Source organism: Anguilla rostrata, chromosome 7 (assembly GCF_018555375.3).
Source record: "Anguilla rostrata isolate EN2019 chromosome 7, ASM1855537v3, whole genome shotgun sequence".
Lineage (NCBI taxonomy): Eukaryota > Metazoa > Chordata > Actinopteri > Anguilliformes > Anguillidae > Anguilla > Anguilla rostrata.
Genome location: NC_057939.1, coordinates 54,531,864 through 54,551,736, shown reverse-complemented (window position 1 = coordinate 54,551,736; position 19,873 = coordinate 54,531,864). Strand labels below are relative to the sequence as shown.

General features: G+C 44.4%; 2 protein-coding genes across 7 annotated transcripts; one reads left to right on the top strand and one right to left on the bottom strand.

The window, feature by feature from the left end:
• Window positions 1–5: 5 nt before the first annotated feature.
• On the bottom strand, window positions 6–13,609 carry LOC135258658 (atrial natriuretic peptide receptor 1-like). Its single transcript, XM_064342101.1, has 23 exons — window positions 13,582–13,609; window positions 11,226–11,354; window positions 10,253–10,385; window positions 9,598–9,730; window positions 9,157–9,261; window positions 8,936–9,038; window positions 8,701–8,846; window positions 8,238–8,310; window positions 7,179–7,326; window positions 6,853–6,939; window positions 6,580–6,723; window positions 6,371–6,492; window positions 5,546–5,684; window positions 5,157–5,205; window positions 4,567–4,668; window positions 4,191–4,310; window positions 3,983–4,076; window positions 2,456–2,543; window positions 1,992–2,131; window positions 1,711–1,863; window positions 1,489–1,587; window positions 1,138–1,229; window positions 6–682 (listed from the first exon to the last, which is right to left on the bottom strand). The coding sequence occupies exons 1-23, from the start codon at window positions 13,607–13,609 to the stop codon at window positions 524–526; spliced, it is 2,586 nt and encodes an 861-aa protein (XP_064198171.1). The 3' UTR covers window positions 6–523.
• LOC135260075 (PRELI domain-containing protein 1, mitochondrial-like) lies at window positions 12,487–19,552 on the top strand. 6 transcript variants are annotated; one of them, XM_064345232.1, is made up of 7 exons: window positions 12,487–12,645; window positions 13,337–13,396; window positions 13,821–13,921; window positions 14,015–14,240; window positions 15,527–15,640; window positions 15,984–16,062; window positions 17,785–19,552. In XM_064345232.1, exons 3-7 carry the CDS (start codon window positions 13,830–13,832, stop codon window positions 17,922–17,924), a joined length of 651 nt encoding a protein of 216 aa, XP_064201302.1. In that variant the 5' UTR covers window positions 12,487–12,645; window positions 13,337–13,396; window positions 13,821–13,829; the 3' UTR covers window positions 17,925–19,552. The 6 variants fall into 6 exon arrangements, with proteins under 6 accessions (XP_064201302.1, XP_064201303.1, XP_064201307.1 ...); XM_064345233.1 differs by having other exon boundaries at window positions 13,792–13,921; XM_064345237.1 differs by lacking the exon at window positions 12,487–12,645 and adding an exon at window positions 12,660–13,001.
• Window positions 19,553–19,873: the final 321 nt, after the last annotated feature.

Here is a 19,873-nt window from a genome sequence, read left to right as displayed (position 1 = left end):
TCTGACATCAGTTGTTTATTTTTGGAAGTGTGCACGTAATAATGGAGCGTTATGACATTTGCAATTTTCAAGACTAAAAGAATATGAGCCAATATATTCATTTCTATATGTTAAAAAACAGAAATAACCACATAGTAGTACATACCCTTTTCAGTTCTCATGGTTAAGCACACATTAAAAGTGAATTACACAATTACTCAAGACAATTACAAGAAAATATCCAACTATAGCTGGAGAAACCAAAAACGGTTACCTCTCAAAATGGACTGGATGTGGAATAGTCTTTACAGCTAATCAGTTAAGATCTTTTTACAGTACTTATGAACTAATGCGACAATGTGAGAATTACAACAATTCTTTATGGTGTTCACATGTTTTACATTAGCATTTTTTAAAACAAAGGTTAATAGCGTTTTTTTTTTTTTTTCCATTATTGATGGGTCCCGGCTATTCAAGTGCTCCCAAGAAGAGAAAGTACATCATGAAAGGAAGGCCAGGTTCAGTGGCCCTGTCCGTTACTGAGTCACACCGGATCCACAAGCAGGTCGTTGCTCAGGAACCCAGGGATGCAGGCGTACTGGTCCTCGTTCTCCAGCGCCAACGGAGGTTTTTTAGCGTGCTCCTTCGCCACAGGCGCCGCCTGTTTGCCTTCTAACCAGTACGTGACCATGTCGCCTTTGCCCTGAGACACGAGAGCGCGGTCAGAGAGAGGGTGCGGAACGGCACTGCCATGCCCCCCAGTACAGAAACTGCACCTTCTCAACATTTAACACCCGCATCTCTGCCTGCAGAATAACATTTAACCCTTTAAAGGACCACAAAATATGTGACTACAATGTTCTTAACTGAACATTGTAATCCTCGTGGAACAATCACTACTAGCAATTGAGAGCAATGCAGTTCTAGAACACTGACATGCATATTTGCTTCCATTAAAATAATATAAAAATAAATAAGTTGCCTTGTATGAATAAAACTTAAATGCATTAATGTCCTATATTTATTTTTAAAAAGACCAAAACATCAAAAATAGAAATAGACATAGAAAAATTCCATTTTAATTCAATTTAAGTCATAATACAACTATAACATAATTACTCCAATATGTGAAAAGTCCGAAATAATGGAAATACATACCTTAACCTGTAGCATGCCTCGACACTGCAACGTATACCCCCCGATCTCTTCCAGAAGATAGAACACACTGGAGCTGCACTGAATCTTCAGAGCTAAACGGGAAACAGAACAAACCTCTTTAATACACTACAAACATGTTTTATTTCTGAATATCTGCCTAAGCCAAAGCAAAACTGCAGTTTCTGATCTTCAGCCACTTTTTTTTCATCAGTTGTGCACAAACTACACTTTAGAGCCTTATTTTTTAACCATGAAATTTGTCACCGTAGCTCTGCAACGCTTAACGCACATCTGCCAGGTTACAGAGGGCGTCTGTTTTCATGACAAGTGCCATTTGAACGCTACAGATACCTTCACTGGTAGACTCCATCCTAGAAGCTGTGTTCACCGTATCACCAAACAGACAGTACCGGGGCATTTTAGTCCCAACCACGCCAGCAACAACGGGACCTGAAACCAAGCACAGACATGGCCTCTGACTTCTTGGTTCTTGCCTTCATACCATACGGTTTGAACAGGCAAAAGTAGCACCGAAAACTCACATAGAAACTCTGTCTATATACTGCTTCATACCTGAATGGATGCCAGCTCGTATCTGAAGCAGAGTGTTGGGTTTGTGGGGGATTTTAAAGGTCTTGCAGACGGCAACCAGGTCCAGCGCCATGCTGGCTATTTCAGAAGCATGAAGAATGCCATTCTCCATTGGAACACCAGAGACAACCATGTCTGAAACACAGTCAGACACCCTCCACTGTCATATGCTTGTTGTAGATTTTTTGCAATGTCAGTAATGACTGACAGCATTAACATTATAAGCATACAGCGAATCAGAATATGAAAAAACATGTACTTACAGGCATCTCCAATAGTCTCCACTTTGTATACATCATGATTGTCAATAATTTCATCAAAGGTTGTGTAGAGTTTGTTTAAAAAATCCACTACTTGATATGGTGTGCTGGTACTGGACAGTTGAGTGAAACCCACAATATCACTGTGAAAGAAATAAAAATGAAAAATGCATTGCAGGAAATAAGGGTCACATATCATGTATCCATAACTTTAATATTGCATTTTATAGTCTAAAGCAGGGCTGCCTGAAGATCTATCGTCCAGCAGGTTTTCATTTCAAGTCTAATTTGGCACAGCTGATTCTACTAATTAGCAACTCAACGGGATTTCTAGCTGTTGAAGGAGGTGTGTTTCGTTAGGGTTGGCATAAAACCTACAGGATGGTGGATCTCCAGGAACAGGGCTGGGCTGCTCTGGCCTGGAAAGATCTACTCAGAGATAGGAAACCATGACTCTTCTGCCTTACCTGAAAAACACCGTAGCGCTTACGTAGCTTTGGGCCTGTGAGGGCTTCCCTTGTCTGAGGTCGTCAGCAACCTGCCTGGGCAGCATACCTAAAGCAACGACATCGTAGCTTTAACCCAAGCCCAAACCCACATAAAGCACAAAGACACTCAGCCGTTGGTCTATATTAAAAGATAATGGTGATCCTCACAAAAAACCCTCACTTTAAATCTGGGGTTTTGAACCTTTTCTGATCCAGAGACCCCCACCCAGGCTCAAAGGCATCCATTCACTCCAAAACCCTGGAACATGCCGTATCTAAGCAACTATCCCACCTCCTCTCGCAAGTATAACCTCCTTAAGCCCTTCCAGTCTGGCTTCTAGGCCTTTGACTCCTCTGAGACTTCATCCTCAGCCTGGCATTCCAATCTGCAGCCATCTTCTCAGTCTTCTGTCCTCATCCTACTGGACCTCCCTGCGGCTCTTCACACAGTAAACCGCATACTACCCCTCTCCACTCGGACCACGCATGGCTCACAGCCATGGCACTTGAGTGGGGTGAAGCCTACATCTGTGGACACTCCTTTAGGGGATGGTGGCTCACCTAGACACCATGGTTCTCCTAGATGCCTTATTTCTCTGAAGCCTGTTTATGTCCTCCCAACGGCTTCTCATACCTCCACCATGCTAACACTCAGCTATTCCTCCATGTACCTGCACCCAACTCTCAGCTCTAGTCATCTCAGCTTGCCTGAAGGGCAGCTGGAGCTGGATGATGGACTGTCCCCTGAGGTTCAATATAGCAATGACTGGGATGCTGTGCATTCCCTCCAAGTGCTCCACACTGCTGGATCTCTCCATTTCACATCCTCAAGGCAACTGGAATGGTCATTTTTCCCAGTCATGAGGTTCAGTAGTGGGATTAGTGTCCCACAGTGGTCAGCACAGTAGCATCACAGGAGTGCCATCACTGAGGCAGACTAATGACTAACCTCGTCAGAATGCATCGCAACCCTCCCATGCTCACCTTCACTACTCCTATCTTGTGTAATTAATTCAGATACAGATTGTGGCTTTTTTTTTAAGGGTTTTATGTATTTATGACCTGTCATGGTTACTATCTGTAGGTATTCAACCTTCAAGGTTAGCACAGCTTACTCAGGTTTAGCACTTCGCTAATGTTGTATGTGCATTTGCTGGTCTGGGAAGGTCATTAGCCAGGTCTGGCATCGTTGCACATGTAGCTAAAGTGGATGCACTTATGTTGGACCAGAGCGTCTGCCAAATGTAATTAATGCAATATCATGAGTAATTATGCTTTGAATGCATGAGCATAACTGAATCATATCTTCTTATATGGTTGCATTCTCAGCAGTACTGACTGTTATCAGTGGTCATTTGTTCCCCGTAGGGATGGTCAGACATTTTAAACATGGCTGCTCTTCAGACTTGATTACCTTGGCATCACAGATAACAGTCCATCTGGCCACTGTATGATAAGTGGGAGAAATGTCCCACTTCATAAGAATATGAGAGAGAAATGTCTTACTGTATAAGAGGCGGTCAGTCTTCTGCTTCTCGTGCATCAGATCCTGTGTCCTCTCAGCAACCAGAACCTCCAAATGCTTGCTGTACTTCTCCATCTGTGGAAATCACCATAATGTGTGATCCAGCACATAAAGAGGCCTGGTCAATATCTGTGTTCAGTAGCTGAGCACCGTCAGCAACTGTATATCCGCTCTCTTTTTTTCACGTACCAGGCTCATCATCATGTCAACCGGGCTCACTTTGTGGGGGTTTATTTTGTTGGCGAACTTCCTGATTTGCTCAAAGGTGGGCCGGTGGGCGGGGTTGTGAGACCTGCATCTCCTGATCAGCTGCAGAACCGTAGTAAGAGAAATGAGACAATCAGAGCAGCACTTTCTCCCAGTTTAAGCGGAGCGATGTAGGCTTAACCCCTTGAAGAACAGGTCATTTGTAATGTTTTTTCAACATTCTATACCAGTGTTCTAGAACTCCATTGCTTTCAGCTGCCACCAGTGATTGCTACATCAGCATCAGATTGTTCAGCTAAAAACATTCTAATCGCATATTTGTGATCTCACGAACCATTAAAAGCGGTTCTCTGCCTACCTCCGCATACTCTGTGGGACAGGGGCAGGCGTTGTCCCCCTTGCTGGAGATGAGCTCTGGTAGAGGGGGGCACCAGGCACACTCAAGGGAACTATCCTCCACCTGGCAGACAAAAAGGAGAGCCTGGGAATTATAGCCTGAATATTGTTTAATTCAGCACCGACATAGCATTAAGCCACAGCTGCCCAACCCTGTTCCTGGAGAGCTACCATCCTGTAGGCTTTCATTTCAACCCTAATTTGGTACACCTGGTTCTATGAATTTGCAGCTCAATGAGATCTCCAAGCTGGTGAATGATGTGGGCATTGTTAGGGTTGGAGTGAAAACCTACAGAAGGGTAGATGGGCAGGAACGGGGTTGGGCAGCCCCGGTTAAAAATATCGACCCTTTCACTCTCAAATTTAGCGTGACTGACAAACGTGCCAAAAAAAAGAAACACGAGACAGAAAATGGGCTGGAAGTGATTTTTGAGGTATCTGATAAAATATGAATATTTGAATCTTTCCACGGCAACAGCACACATGACAACGCGGAGACAAGCACGTCACAGAAGCAGATGGGGTACCAGCTTCAGGAGGGGTCACACTTACAGGGACGGGGTCGCTTCTAGTGGCTATCTCCAGTAATATAATAGAATAACTGCAAGAAAACGCCACAATAATTTCAACACAAATGTAAATATCTTCGTTCTGATGTCTCTACAAGAAAGAGCAAATGATAATCTAAAAGCACCGTGTTAATTTACCATGCCATTTCTTTATTACTATTTACAGGGTGTTGCAATGCTGTACAGAACTGAGCAGTGATGGAGGAGTAAGTCTGTATCCTCCTGTGTTGCCACTAACTCTCTGGTCAATGAATGATCAGACGTTACAGCTCTGTGAATGGTCGGACTCCTTAGCTCCGCCCATTACAGGGGTCATGAAGCCTCATCCTCCAGTCGCTAACATGGATACGTGTTGCGTGTCTACTCGTTCACCTGAACACGTCCCACGGCAGAGTGGGCTCCATGCTGGAGGTCTGTGCCTCCGGGGGCATGTACACCTCCCTCAGTCTCTGCTGGTAGGTGCTGGGCATCTCCGCCGAGTCCTCAATCCTGTACGTTGGCAGGCAGTAGTCTGGAGAGAGAAAAACAAATTCATTTGTTTCATTTCGCCGCCCCTTTTGTTGTCGCCATGCGAGAGTGTTTCGTCGTCGTGATGGTCGAGAGGATCTCAAAAACGTGCGTTTGCGAGACTTCTGGTTCATGTTTAGTGCAAGTCATTCATATGAGTAACGTCACCACGTGCAGCCTACTGTGTGAGAAATGACGTGTGGTTGAATCGACCTGTATTACCATCTGCAATGGAAGCTGTGCTGGTCGTCACTTCACTGTTATAAACAAGTGTACATATATATAAAGTTAAGTTACAACTTCGTTCCTTGCCACAGAAATTATTTATTCAGCATTTAGGTTTGTGGCTACTGGTCTGAAGGGAGCCTCCTGAGCTTTACTTCCTGTTTAATGAGCCGCTGCCCTGCAGGTGATGATGTCACAATGCAGCACTGGTGATGTCACAAAGCAGTCCTGCTGGCATGTGGCTCAGAGGATCTTACTGAGATCAGCGGTTAAGACCACATCATAGTCCGGTGACACCACGCTAATAAACTTTAGAGCAAAGGCTTTCTTTGAAGGCAACTAAAGGCTAAAACTTTAAAGGCTACATGGCTGCTCTTTAAAGTGAAATGCTCACTGTTAGTTTAACTCTAACTGGTCATCATTTGAAAAGGGAAAGGTGTAAGGTGTGCTTTCTCTGCTGCCCACCTGTGATCTTACAGACCCAGCGATCGTCGATGACACAGTTTGGCGATTTCAGCCTCCCGTGACAGATCCTGTGCTGATGGAGGTACGACATCCCTCGAGCGATGTCGGTGGCGAAGGAGAACCTAAATCCAGGTGGAATACGAATAAATGAGTTACGCGGTGAGTGCCTCCCTGAGACTGACGTGCAGCCCGTCTGACGCAAGTCTGACCTGAAGCCCCAGTTGAGAGGAACGTCCTCGTTGAGCAGGACGTCGTTCAGACTGCCTTTGGGGCAGTACTCTGTGACAATGGCCACGTTTGGCACCTCAACGCACCCTCCGAAAAACTTACACAGGTTGGGATGGTCCAATTCCCTGAACACATTCAGTCCAAAAAATACACAAGCAGCTGTCAGGGCCAAACAAATGCTTAGATACCAAAATTCCAGATTTCTGTAGTCATGGATGGGACAACTTTACTGAAACGTGACAAGTCTCGCTTACCTTATTTGCTTTACTTCCTTTCGGATTGTCTTTGTGAGGGAAAAGGTCTTAGTTTTAATTTTCTTAATGGCAACAGTGCGACCATCGCTGTGTGACACAAATCACGTAAGTGTGTTAGTTCCAAAACTGAGAAAAATTTACATTCTGATCCAAAAATTAAATGTGCTTTAAATCAAGTACGGCGATCTACTGAATTCTATTCTATTCCATATAGGATACTTATACTGTACATAGAATCTCAGCAATCTCAGAACTTATCAGCTCCCTGATTAAAGTAGAGCGCCCCCTACAGGACCGGAGATGCTGGAGGTCTGCGGGGCACTCACTAGATGCCGGTGTGGGTGAAGAGCTGCCTGCGGGTGGTGTTGGGGCCGCCCGTGCAGGAACTGAGGGCAGTGACGCAGCTGGCGTTGGAATCACTGTTGGCATTGGGGACACTCATGATGCTGCCCATGGTGGTTCGTGCCAGCTGGTCTGACAGGGACAACAGATAGTAACATGACAACAATAATTAGTGACCTACTTCTTCTGGACTTTTTTGTCACTTCCTGGTTGAGTTGGCGCTACACCCACGAGAAATTTTGGTAGGCCGGCCACTCCTGGAAAGATTCACCACTGGTCCAAGTGTTCTCCATTTGGAGATAATGGCTCTCTCTGTGGTTCAGTGGAGTCCCACAGCCTTAGAAATGGTTTGTGACCCTTTCCAGGCTGATATATTTCAACAACTTTTAATCTCATCTCTTCTGGAATTTGCTTTGATCATGGCATAGTGTGCATGTAGAAACTTTGTGGTGAGTACTTCACTCAGATTACAGGGTTCATTATCATAATCATGCTGAATACAATTATTAATTAAATTAGATTAATTGGTTAATTTTGTCTAAAGATCTGAAACCATTCAGTGTGACACATATGCAATAACAGAGGAAATCAGGAAGGGCGTGAATACTTTTTCACAGCACTGTATATTTAGCTGTTTTGTTGTCATTAATCATGGAAATGAGGCAGTCCTTTCATTAGTATCTTTACTTTTACCTCTATCACTGTTCTCTCCTTGTACAACGGCATCACAATTAATCATAGGTTAAGGTGAATGTAAATGCAATCACCGGAATCAACTTCTTTATGCGACTGACAACGCAATCAAGATTCACGTAAACAAATCTGGAGGGGTTCAATTACTGCTGTGCTTCTGATACAGGACTCTAATCAGAAGTGCGATGGATAATCAGTGTTTCCAGATCAAAGAAATGTTCTGAACTCCTGACATAGCGTCCCTCCCATTGGACCCCCAAGAAGCTGTTTGCACATGAGCCGGCCAATCACAAACACCCTTGCAAAGACTGCAGCTTCCAAATACAGTTGCTCCAGAAAAACTATAATACCTTGTTTTATTTGACTGAAGTCAATGATCCAGCTTTCATCCCAAAACATCTTCTGCTTCTGATACCGAAACCACTACAGCCGAGGAAGGAAACTGATCAGTACAAGGTGGAGATTTGTTTACCACATTGTGATCTGGATTGAAAACTATATTGAAATATAATTTTAAAAAGTAAAGACGCATACAATAAACATGACGTGTAATGACTGCAAAAGCCAAGCAGCTCGTAAACTATTCCTAAAAATGACTGAGTCTATTTGATGCTGTTATATCGTATATTAATACATTTTCTTGCTTAAAAAACTTTAGTATACAGATTTCCTAAATAAATAAATAAATGAATCACTTGATGAACACTGTTTCTTTGTGCATTCAAAAAAGCATTCAATTGTGGCAAATATGAGGGGGTGTGGAGTAACAGTATATGACTTTATACACATGCTGATATAGTTTGTCCTGCTCACCACTGCTATGAATATGAAGCTGATGAAGATGATGATGACGGGCAAACCGATGGCTGTCTTCACGGCAGCGGTCATGGGACACTCCCCACAATCGGCAGGACAGGTGGAGCACATCTCGTCCTCGTCACACACGTCATCTCCGCACACTGATGGGAACAACACGGTTAGTGGCAAAAAACAAATACATTTGCAGGTAAATGAGTGTCAGTCCAGGTGTGTTTTGAGTGACAGGTACCTATGGAGGGCAGCACGTTGCTCGTGGCCTCCAGGGCGACCTGCATGTTGCCCACGCGGATGTGGGCGATGAGCGAGGTGACCCCCAGGTGGAAGAGCACCACCTGAAAAGAGCGGAGGCGTCGGTCACGATCCCGCACACCTGGGCCCAAGCCGAGCGGTCGGGCCAGTGCCCTCCCAGGAGCGCCAAACCCCTTAATGAGCGACGCAGCTGGGCCAAACCTTGGCGGTCCAGTTGGACTGAGTCATCTTGCCCGCCGTGGAGACGGTGTGGGTGAAAATCCTGCCGTCGTCCGGGATCCAGGGACCACAGATTCTCTCCTTCACCTGCCCAGGTGGGGGGGGGGGGAGAGGACATCGGGCACGGGGAGAGGGCATTAGCATTTCGGGCGAAGAGGGAGGTGCTTTTGAGATGGAGGTGGGGAGGGGAGTGCATTGGGCACGGGGCACGGGGAGAGGGCATTAGCGTTTCGGGCAAAGAAGGAGGGTGTTTTTGAGATGGAGGTGGGGAGGGGAGTGCATGGGGAGAGGGCATTAGCATTTCGGGCGAAGCGGAAGGGTGCTTCTGAGATGCCGGTGGGGGCATGTGGAGAGCGCATTAGCATTTCGGGCGAAGGGGGAGGGTGTTTTTGAGGTTTGGGAGCAGCGGTGGAGATGCGTTACCATGTAGCCCATGGGGCAGGAGTGGATGTTGGCGTGGTGAATGCAGCAGTTCTCCCCGTTGGCATCCTTCCAGTTCGCGGGACACTCGCGCTCCTCGCAGAAGCGTTTGGCCGCCAACGCGTCGCTGATGGAACTGAGGGAAACACCAGGGGGGAGGGGGGGTTGGGGGGGCAGGGGGGGGCTCGTGGCCCCTCAACCGATTCAGGACCGCGGAGTATACGGCACAAATCTGATAAACGCCTTCCTCCACCCTTTCCTCCTGAGAACTAAACCCTGTTCATTTCATCTCTGTAAATAAGCTGATCAACAAAAATGATGGACATTGTAAGAGAAGACTGCTTCAAAAATTATGCTTCTAAATATCTGCTGCAAAAAGTACTGTACATTTTATCAAATCTGCACAGCAGGGGACTGCCATATCAATAAATACATAATACTTAAATAAATAAACATTCTTCATTATAGCACAACCGTCTGTTAGTTAACACTATTATAGATTTTCTTACAGTGCTTTGATACATTTTTTTAAAGGATTGTGATGTGAAGACCTGTAAACACATCCCAGACTAATTTGTAAAACTGAACTTCTGATGTGTTTTAGCAGAGAGAGGCGGGTTCGGTTTTTTTTTTTTTAACCACCAAAATGAAACAGTACCTGTGAGTGAAGATCATGTTGTCCACAGCCCACTGGTAGAAGTCTTCTGTGACAGTAACGGTATAAGTTACGCTGAATGTCTCCCCACTGATAACCTTTTCGGGAGGACGGTGCACCCAAGCCATCTCCAGACCTGGTCAAGATCACAGAAATATTTCCAATTGCAGGAAGAATGGCAAGTGGTAATAGAAAGCGAAGCTGAATTTAATGACAATAATTCCATATGGACAAATGTCACACTTTGCGAACGAATAATGTAAAATAGTAAGCAGATCAATATAAAAAACAATATAGTACGTATGCAAAATGAACAGTGTCACTTAGTTCATGTTATAGAGTAGAATAAACACAAATGCCATCTAGTAGATAACTATATTGTTCATCAAGCCGTATTTGAAATAAATTCGTGAAAATTAAAGCCCTCCAGTCGAGTTCACATAATATGGTATAATAACGATGCGATAGTTTAATATGAACATGTTCTGTGTATTTAAAAACGTGAAATCCACTCTATCCTCCACCTGGTAATTCATTTCTCTGATCTTATTCTCAAGAACCATATATTCTACTATACTGAAACGAGCAATACAAGCGACATTCAATAAAAATAAAACATGTAATATTACCTAAAATATTTTCACTGCAACGTGTTTTTTGTCACCCAAGACACTTGCATTATGTCAAAAAATTAAAATACTAAAAAATAATAATAATGATAATTCGGCTGCCTCTCAGGAGGATATCTGAAGGATTTTGTTCAAATAAACTCAAAATAATAAAATTGACATTATAATCCATTTTCCCAGTACATAGACATAGCTACTAAAATAAAAGAAAAACTTTTCTAACATAATTTATCAGCAAGTTAAAATCATGCGTTCTGTGCATGGTGTGTAAATATGGCAGATGAAATGCAAAGTTAAGTAGGCAGAACCGAAAAGCAAACCAACAAGTGTCACATTTAAAAACTCACCTCCACAATCTATCATATTGTGTTCGTCTGGATTTTCTAACGGCCAGCAGTCGTATTCGCTGTTGTCTAAATCATGCCATCCTGTTGCTGTGCTTAAAAACAGAATCTGGACAAAGGCGCAAAAAATGTCTGTTTATGAGATGTTTAAATATCATACGAATCACACGTCAATAGTTATTTCCTTTCCAATAAAACATTCCTACATTACAGCGAAGGAAACGCTAGGTGCCTCGTTGGTTTCTGCAGAGTTTTCTTACCACAAAAGGCAGTTCATAACTTCTCCAGAAATACATGTTCCGCAGAAACGACGAAAACAGTTCAAGAGCTGCCTACACGATTATTCAGCGCCCGCAGTCTGCAAGCAAATATCCTCATCAAGCAGAAAGGCGGACAAACCCGGGGCACGCGCCGCATCAGAAAAGCGAGAATGGAGAGCCGAGAATGGATGATGGATCTGCTTGCTGTATAATTCGTTCACTTGATTTACAAACTAGGGCAGAGCAACAGAAGCACCACAAGCCCATCCTTCTTGTAGGCTAGTCTTTTTTTGTGTGTAGCCTATTATTTCACTCTTTAAGTTTAATGCCCTGTAATAAAATATAGGTAGGCTATATATATATATATAGTGCCCTCCAAAAATATAGTGAAATCAGCTATTTGTGCTATACACTTAAGGCGTTTGGATTTGAGATCAAAAGAAGAATATGAGACAAGTACAGACAGACCAGTTTTTATGTGTGTATATATATTTACATGTATGTATGTTTTCTCTGAAATTGTGCCCCTCAGACAAATTTTTATTTCAAGTCTGGCCGAATTAATCCATTACAGATTGCTCATCGCTGAAAATATCACCTTCAGTAATGGTATGTCGTAAATATATTCGTGGCTTTGTTTAAGATATTCTTTAATTAAATTATGAGATCGAGGTAACTTAGTGGGGCTGTTCTGTATCCTTTGGCAAGGTTATTAAATTTGGTTAACTGAAAAAACTAGCCATGGCTTTTGAGGAAAATTAGATTCTTCCTTTCGGTTTGGTAGACTATCCTCTCAGTTTCTCTCAACTCTACATGAATAACCGATTGTGAGATGTTAATATAGGGTTTTTAATTAATCGAGTTAGACCTCCACCGATTCTAGACTTGACCCTTGCTCATGCAAAGTCGCACTAATCATCTATTGGCTTGCGCGTGTTACGTGGATATCCCAGCAAATCAGAAATCAGTGCGCCTCTCTTTTCTAGGAGGGAACGTCCATTTCTATGACTCCGCCTATTAAATCCGCTCTCAGTTACTATCGTGATGATAACCTTGTGCTAATGGCGATGGTCAGAAGAGAGAAGATGGGAATTATATTCATATACTGCTGGAATACGAGGGATTTGTTCATCTTCACCTAAGTAGATTATCCAAGGAATCGGGTAAAATAATAATTTAATCGCTATTTGAACTTGACGCAGCCAGCTACCTTGATGCCATTAACTTAGTCTATACTATAATATTCTGCTACACGTAGCGCTATAAACTTAGCTCGTTAGTTTGAATTAAGTACAATATACCTAAGGTTAGATAGGTAGGCCCATCGCTGGAAGAAGCGAGTCGCACCCCAAATAGGCTATTAGTAGTACTGCATTTTATTCAGAATACGGCTCTGTATTCTTAACATTGGATGTCTCCCTTGTGTTGACTTTGTCCTAATACTGCACCGGAAACTCCTGTTACTAACCAAAGCTAAAGAGCGCCTCCTGTTAAGAAAAACTGAACACGGAAGGACCGAGTGGGTGGACCACCTGACTTGTGCATCGTAATATGTGGTTATACTAGCTAGAATTAGCTAATCTTTTTAACGCGGTAGCTGGTTAACGGCATTGCCAGTGGACCTGACCTCAACGTGCACATTCCGTTTGCAGATTCTTCTCGTAACAAGCGTATTATCGCTCTTAACTTTGTCTGCAAGCCAACGTTAGCACGATTGCGAATCGACGTTAGATTCCTAAAAATTGTCGCCAGCTAACATTAAATAGCCTGGATAAGAGCGTTCTGCTACATAGCTACGTCTTTAGAAAGCATTAATGATACGAAGCATGCACTTGTGCTCTTTTAACGTTGCAGACCACAAAATCTGCTTATTGGAGAGGTAGTAAATTCCCCTAACAAAAGTGGAACCTTTTGGTAAGTAACCTTTTGGTTGCGTTTTGTTTAAATGTTTTTTTTCTTCTGTTATTTGCCTGAAATGAACTTCTCCTTGTCCTTTGACAGTTTTGCTGTAGCTAGTAAAACAGTGACTGCTGATTGTGATGTACGTTGTAGTAGACAACTACCAGTTGTAAATTGTGCCTTTTTAATGCGTGTCTGACCCAGGGATTTGTAAATCTGCGCATTCATTGATAGGCCTAGGTTTTTTGTTTTTTATATTTTCTCCACAATTTATCCAAGAAAGGGTTGTGAGTGTGTGACTAACGCAGTAAGGGGATACGAAACCTGACACAAACATCTGGTTTATCTAGAACCGTTTATCTATGGTTGTATCTCTTATGCACACCTTTCCATTCGGTTTCGCAATACAGCCAACGGCCACCTTCCGTTCTCGCTTTAGAGTTCCACGATGGTTAAGTATTTCTTCTGCGACACTGACATCAAGAACGCATGGGACCACGTTTGCTCAGCCTTCTGGCAGAGGTACCCCAACCCATTCAGGTAATCCCAGCTCAGAGTCTTTTGACCGCATGTGTGCACTGTGCAGGAATGTCATACACCTAAACTTCCGGTCTCACTTCCTGTGTCTCTCAGCACCCACGTTCTTACGGAGGACGTGGTCTACCGCGAGGTCACGCCGGACCAACAGCTTCTCTCCCGACGCCTCCTGACCAAGACCAATCGGCTCCCTCGCTGGGCTGAGCGGGTCTTTCCGGCAAACCTGTCCCGCTCCGTTTACATTGTGGAGGACTCCATTGTAGACCCCGGCAACAAGAACATGGTGACGTTCACCTGGAACCTCAACCATACCACACTAATGGTGAGGCTCTGCGTGGGCAGCGGTGTAGTATAATGGATAAGGAGCTGGCCTTGTATCCTAAAGGTTGTAGGTTCCATTCCCAGGTAGGACACTGCTATTGTACCCTTGAGCAAGGTACTTAACCTGCATTGCCTCAGTATATATCCAGCTGTATAAATGGATGCAGTGTAAATGCTATGTGAAACAAAAGAGGTTGTGTAAGTCACTGTGGATAAGGGAGGCTGCAAAAAATTCCAGCAATGTACTCGCTGTCATTCAGATGAGCACGAACTCACACACCCCAACAACGCGCAGACTAACTCTCTCTCCCACAGATACACACTCTGTCGCACAGGCAGGTATACTCACAGATGTGCAGCTACATGCTTTGAGGTTATATCACATGATCAAGTTTAAGTTTAGCACATTCAGACACGTAACCCTGGGTAAAGGGCAGAATCGGAGGTCAGTGGTTTATAAGGGTTGTTTGCTTGTATAGGAACAGCAGGTTTCCCCTGTCTTAAAATAACAGGCACCAGCTTATATTTTTGAGGTTACAGAGCATAAAAAAACTAAACGAATACACCAAAGAGCATTCATGCCTGTGAAGGTGAGTGAATATAGTTTGAAAGGGAAGTCACTGCCTTCTCATGCACGTCTAGATACTCTCTCTTCCTCTTTGTAGTTTATAGAATTTTGTGGACAGTATATATTCCAGTCTCTGTGGTAGTTCCAGGCCAATGAGCAGGGGGGGGCTTAGGTTACCTTATGTGCCCTACCTGAAACCCCCACTCCGCTCGCTTTCCCAGAAACCCTTGCTCTTTACAGCACTTGATTTCCATTTTACTCTTTCCCCCCTTGCTCTCCTCGCCTGGTTAGACTCAGGTCATGTGCAGCCAATCAGCTTCCTTGCTTTTTTATCATGAGGTATTTTTCTGAGAATTGAGCCGCGCGACTCAGAAAAGCCAAGGCAGACTTTGTCCTGCGGGTAAGATGTTGTTTATTCGGCAGATGGCCACAGTATCTCGGTTAACCCCGGGTCACTGCAGAGCGGGGGAAAAAAAAAGACCTTATGCAAACTACTGACCATGACTGTCACCAAGATCGCTGTCAGTGATTTGTTTTCATGCAGTGTTCCATCTGACAGTTTCTAAAAAGGATTCTTATGATAAGATGAGCCGACTGCTACTGTAATGGTGCTTGTCCCCTCACTAGTAGATATCCTGTGTGTGGGTGGGGGTGGGGGGCGGGGGGGGAGTAGAGAGATCGGTGTGTCAGTACAGCGGCGTGTACTCTGGACTCTGCAGGTGGTGGAGGAGCGCTGTTGGTACCAGCAGAACCAGGACCGGCCCGGCTGGACCCAGCTCAGGAGGGAGGCGTGGATCACCTCAGGGGTGTTCGGTTTCTCCCGGCCCATCCAGGTGAGCCCTCCTCCCGGATCCAGCCCTAATGCAGTGGGCCTTGCCCAACCCAAAATTCAGGAAAAACCAGGGGAATGGCTGGTGGTGAAACCTGTCGGATCACCTTGAATCTGTGGAGCTATTAACAGTGATTGGAGCTGTGTGGGGAGAGCTGCTCTGGCTAATGCTAGTTAAACTTTAGCCAGTGAAGAGAGATAGGAGGGGTGTGTCATGAGCACGCTGGTAACCCTGGTGATGGGGGTAGGGTGTTGGTTCAGCACTGTGCAGGTGTGCTGGGATGGGGGAGGGGGGGCTCCTTCCCGCGGATACGCCATTAATGTGTTCCTATGCCTCCCGTTCGCAGGAGTTCGGCCTCGCCCGTTTCAAGAGCAACCAGACCAAAGCCATGAAGGGCCTGGAGTACGCACTGTCTAACCTGCATGGTACGTAACCGTGGTTACCCACGCCGGGGACAGGACAAGGGCACTGTTTGTTTTGGGGGGGAGAGGGGACAGACTTGGACCAGGGGGCAGTCCAGGTTTTGCTTGTGCTTGGAAAATGTCAACAATATGAGCTTGTTTTACTCTGCCGTCGCACATAGTTCCATGTACAGACCATCTCTAGGCCTTGTGGAGGTAAAGCTAAAGGTGATTTTTTTTCTTGTGCAGCGACATTACATTACAGGCATTTGGCAGACGCTCTTATCCAGAGCGACGTACAACAAAGTGTATAACCATAACCAGGAACAAGTGTGTCAAAAACCCTAGAGAGAAGTACCGTTCCAAGTGCAGGGAACAACCGCATAGTTCAACTTGGATCCTGTAGGTTAAACTGATTAACGCTAACACAAACAAGAACAGCAACAACGCAGTCTATGCAAAAATACAAGCAGTAGTTAAAACTTAGGTACTAGTACTTAAGACTAAGCTTATTTAATTTACTAGCACTAAGTCCAGCTAACCACATACGCAAAGCTATGCATTCAGAACTACCGCTATGCAGCGTAAACCACGCAGCCATTTACTACATACAGAATGAATAGCTCACACTCCCTGTCCTGTGACCTCTGTGTCCCTGTTTCTGTGCTAACGCAGGCCGCTTTACGGCAAGGTGCACGGAACTGCATGTTTGCGGGTTTAGCGGTAATGGTGTTGTCATGGCAACGATGGCGGAACTCCGGCGCGCGGGAGTGTGTTAAAGAGTGTTCTGTGTGCGCTTTTAATCCCTGCACCCGCTGTGTAGCGCAGGACTCTGCCGTTGCGTTTCAGTAGCGGTAAGTACGCTGTGCTCTGCCCCAGGCTCGTAACGTGCGCATGCTGAGCTAGTACCCTTAATTAGCATGGCGGGGCTGCTCGAACCCTTTCAGCTTTGCCTGGGGGAGGGGGCAGCGGGCACAAATTAATAAACTTTAGAACTGCCGTTGACCTATATTGATGTACAAAGCCCAGCTAGTAGTGTACTGCAATGGTTAGGAAACTGGGCTTGTAACCAGAGGTTGCAGGTTCTATTCCCAGGTAAGATGCTGCCGTTGTACCCTTGAGCAAGATACTTGACCTCAATAGCTTCAGTTTATATCCAGCTGTAAAAATGTTTACTGTGTGAAAATGCTGTGTTAAGTCGCTCGGCCTGCGTTGTAATAATATTAAAATAGGGTGTAGACGGACTGTAATGACTCCACTTCTTCGAGCTAACAAAGTTGTCTAGCATGTAAGCAGATGCCTGTGCCTGTTGGGCACCAACAGCGAATAACCACTTTGACGGAAACTTGGAAACGCTACGTCTGCAGTCTGCTGACTGTTTACATTGTTCTTTAAAATGGCGTCTCTGCATTAAGCTCGCTCTCAGTATTGAGGGACTGTAATGTGATTGAACAGTCACCGATTGGTCATTGATCGGATGGAACCTTCTGCTGTTTGGCTGCAGGACTACCTTTTTTAGAACAAGAGCTCCCACTGCTGGTGAATTGTATGGTCTGCACTATAGTGTGCACAAAAAAGTATTATGTATTATTCCTAAAAAAAAAAAGCCTGATACAGAAGAGACAGATCCCATCACAATGCATGCTACAGTTTGCAATTTAACAAATTGAAATTAATTTTAGACCAGCTTCAGGTTTGTTTCTTTGTGTCTCCCGCATGTAACCCCCCCGCCCCGCCCGTCCACAGGAGACGCCCCCCAGCGCCCCCCCAGAGACACGGTCAGGGACGCGTCGGAGAAGGCCAAGGAGACCGCGATGGCCGCTACAGAGAAGGCCAAGAACCTGGCCTCCGCGGCCAGCCCCAAGAAACCACAACAGTTTGTGTAGCGTGGACACGCGTTCACAGCTGAGCCAGGCACACGCGCACACACACACGTGCACACGCGCCACGTGCACGCACACACACTATTGTGTCCACGTCTGCTGATGAAATGTGACTTTAGTTTTATTTTTTTCCCCCGTCGCTTCAAAAACTCGTCGAAGTCGTGTTATGCTGTTTCTCGGGGTTGTTTTTAAAAATTGGGCCGCTGAGTTTTGAAGTTTAAGAAGCGGCCCCTTTTTAAGGTTCGTGGTGACTGTGGCTGAATGGCGGGAGCAAGCTTTTAAATGTCCCCCAGTTCTCGATTTGCTCTTCCGCTACTTTTGAGCTGGTTTCTGACAACACATTCACTTATTTGTCCTGGGGAAATCTGACAATATTGACACTCACACTCGCACCCACGCTCACACACAAACACACTCACGCTCACATACACACACGCTCACACACACACATGCGCTGACACACATGCTCATACAAACACACACACAAACAAACACACAGCATAATGATGAGAACAAGCCATTCTGCTCAACAATCCTCACCATTTTCCTGACTAAAGTAGTGCTCTGATTACCGACAGACTAGATGGTATCTAACACTGTATCAAGCCTGGTCTTGAAAATCCCCAGAGTGTCTGCCTCTACTACATGACCTGGCAGGCTGATCCACAGACTGACTACTCTCTGCGTGAAGAAATCGTCTGTCCGGAATTCACTTCTTGCTCATTTTCATTTGTGTCCCCTCGTTCTACTAACCGTACTCAACCTGAAGAGCCTCTCGTAGTTCATTTTGTTGATCCCCTTTATAAAAGCCTCAATCAAATCACCCCTGAGTCTCCTTTTGCTAAGCTTGAAGAGATAAAGCATCTTAAGTCCTCATAGCTTTTATCTTTCATGCACACGCACGCACGCGCGCACACACACTTGAACTGGGATAACTTATTCCTTTGTCTGTGGGATGTTCGTGCACTACAGTTCTGGACCTGTGGACTCTGTCTTAAGGGTTTACTAACGTTCCTCTTTGAAGTCTCTCATTGTTGGCGTTGAGTCGCTCAGGTTCTATACAGTTGCACACAACAATGACCGTCTGCATCCTAATGTTTACTGCGACTGCTACATATCATCGGTCCCTTTCTGAGCCTGGAATAGTATGCATTTGACCCGTTTAAAATGCAGAATCAAGCACGCACACAAGTGAAGGCATGCAGCTGCATGCATGCTTCTGCAGAAAAGCAGGTGGCAGTGATGATACTTAATGTTAGTCTCAGGGTGCAGTCTCTTACTATTATTAATATTATTGTTTTAGATTTATTCTGTTGTTTCAGACATGTAATCATGATCTGGATACTTGTACAGTATCTATTGTCCAAAATATTGTTTTTTTAGTTTTTATTTGTGCTATTCATATGTGCATTTCAATTATCTTTTTTTTTTATTTCGAATTTGCCTTCATAATGTTACTAGTGGATTTTCCTTTTGTACGTATGTTCTTGATTTAAATTAATATCTCTGTATGCCTGTGTTCTTATGTTTTTATGTATTTATGGCATTCCTGTTAAGCAGATGGAGTTTACGTCTGCAACCCTTATGCAGATTATTATAGTTCTTTTGAATACAACAATGTTTCAATTGTTTCTTTATACGTATTTTTGTCTCATTTTTGCGAAATATTTGGCAAGTATGCAATAGTTGTATAATTACTGTAATGGATTTTTTGACTTTCTTTTGAAATGTTTTCTTTTATACTTCAAACCTTCGCTAACAGTAATCTCAGCCCATTATCCAATTAGTCTGGAGGCTTTTTGGGTCATTCTTTCAGCTAGAATGACTGGGGTGCACCAGAGACATTGGATATCGGTTGCCTGTATATGGTGTCTTCACATAATTACATTCTCATTATTCTTACATATTTACACAGTATTATGTAATTGGAACACACACACACACCAGGAGCC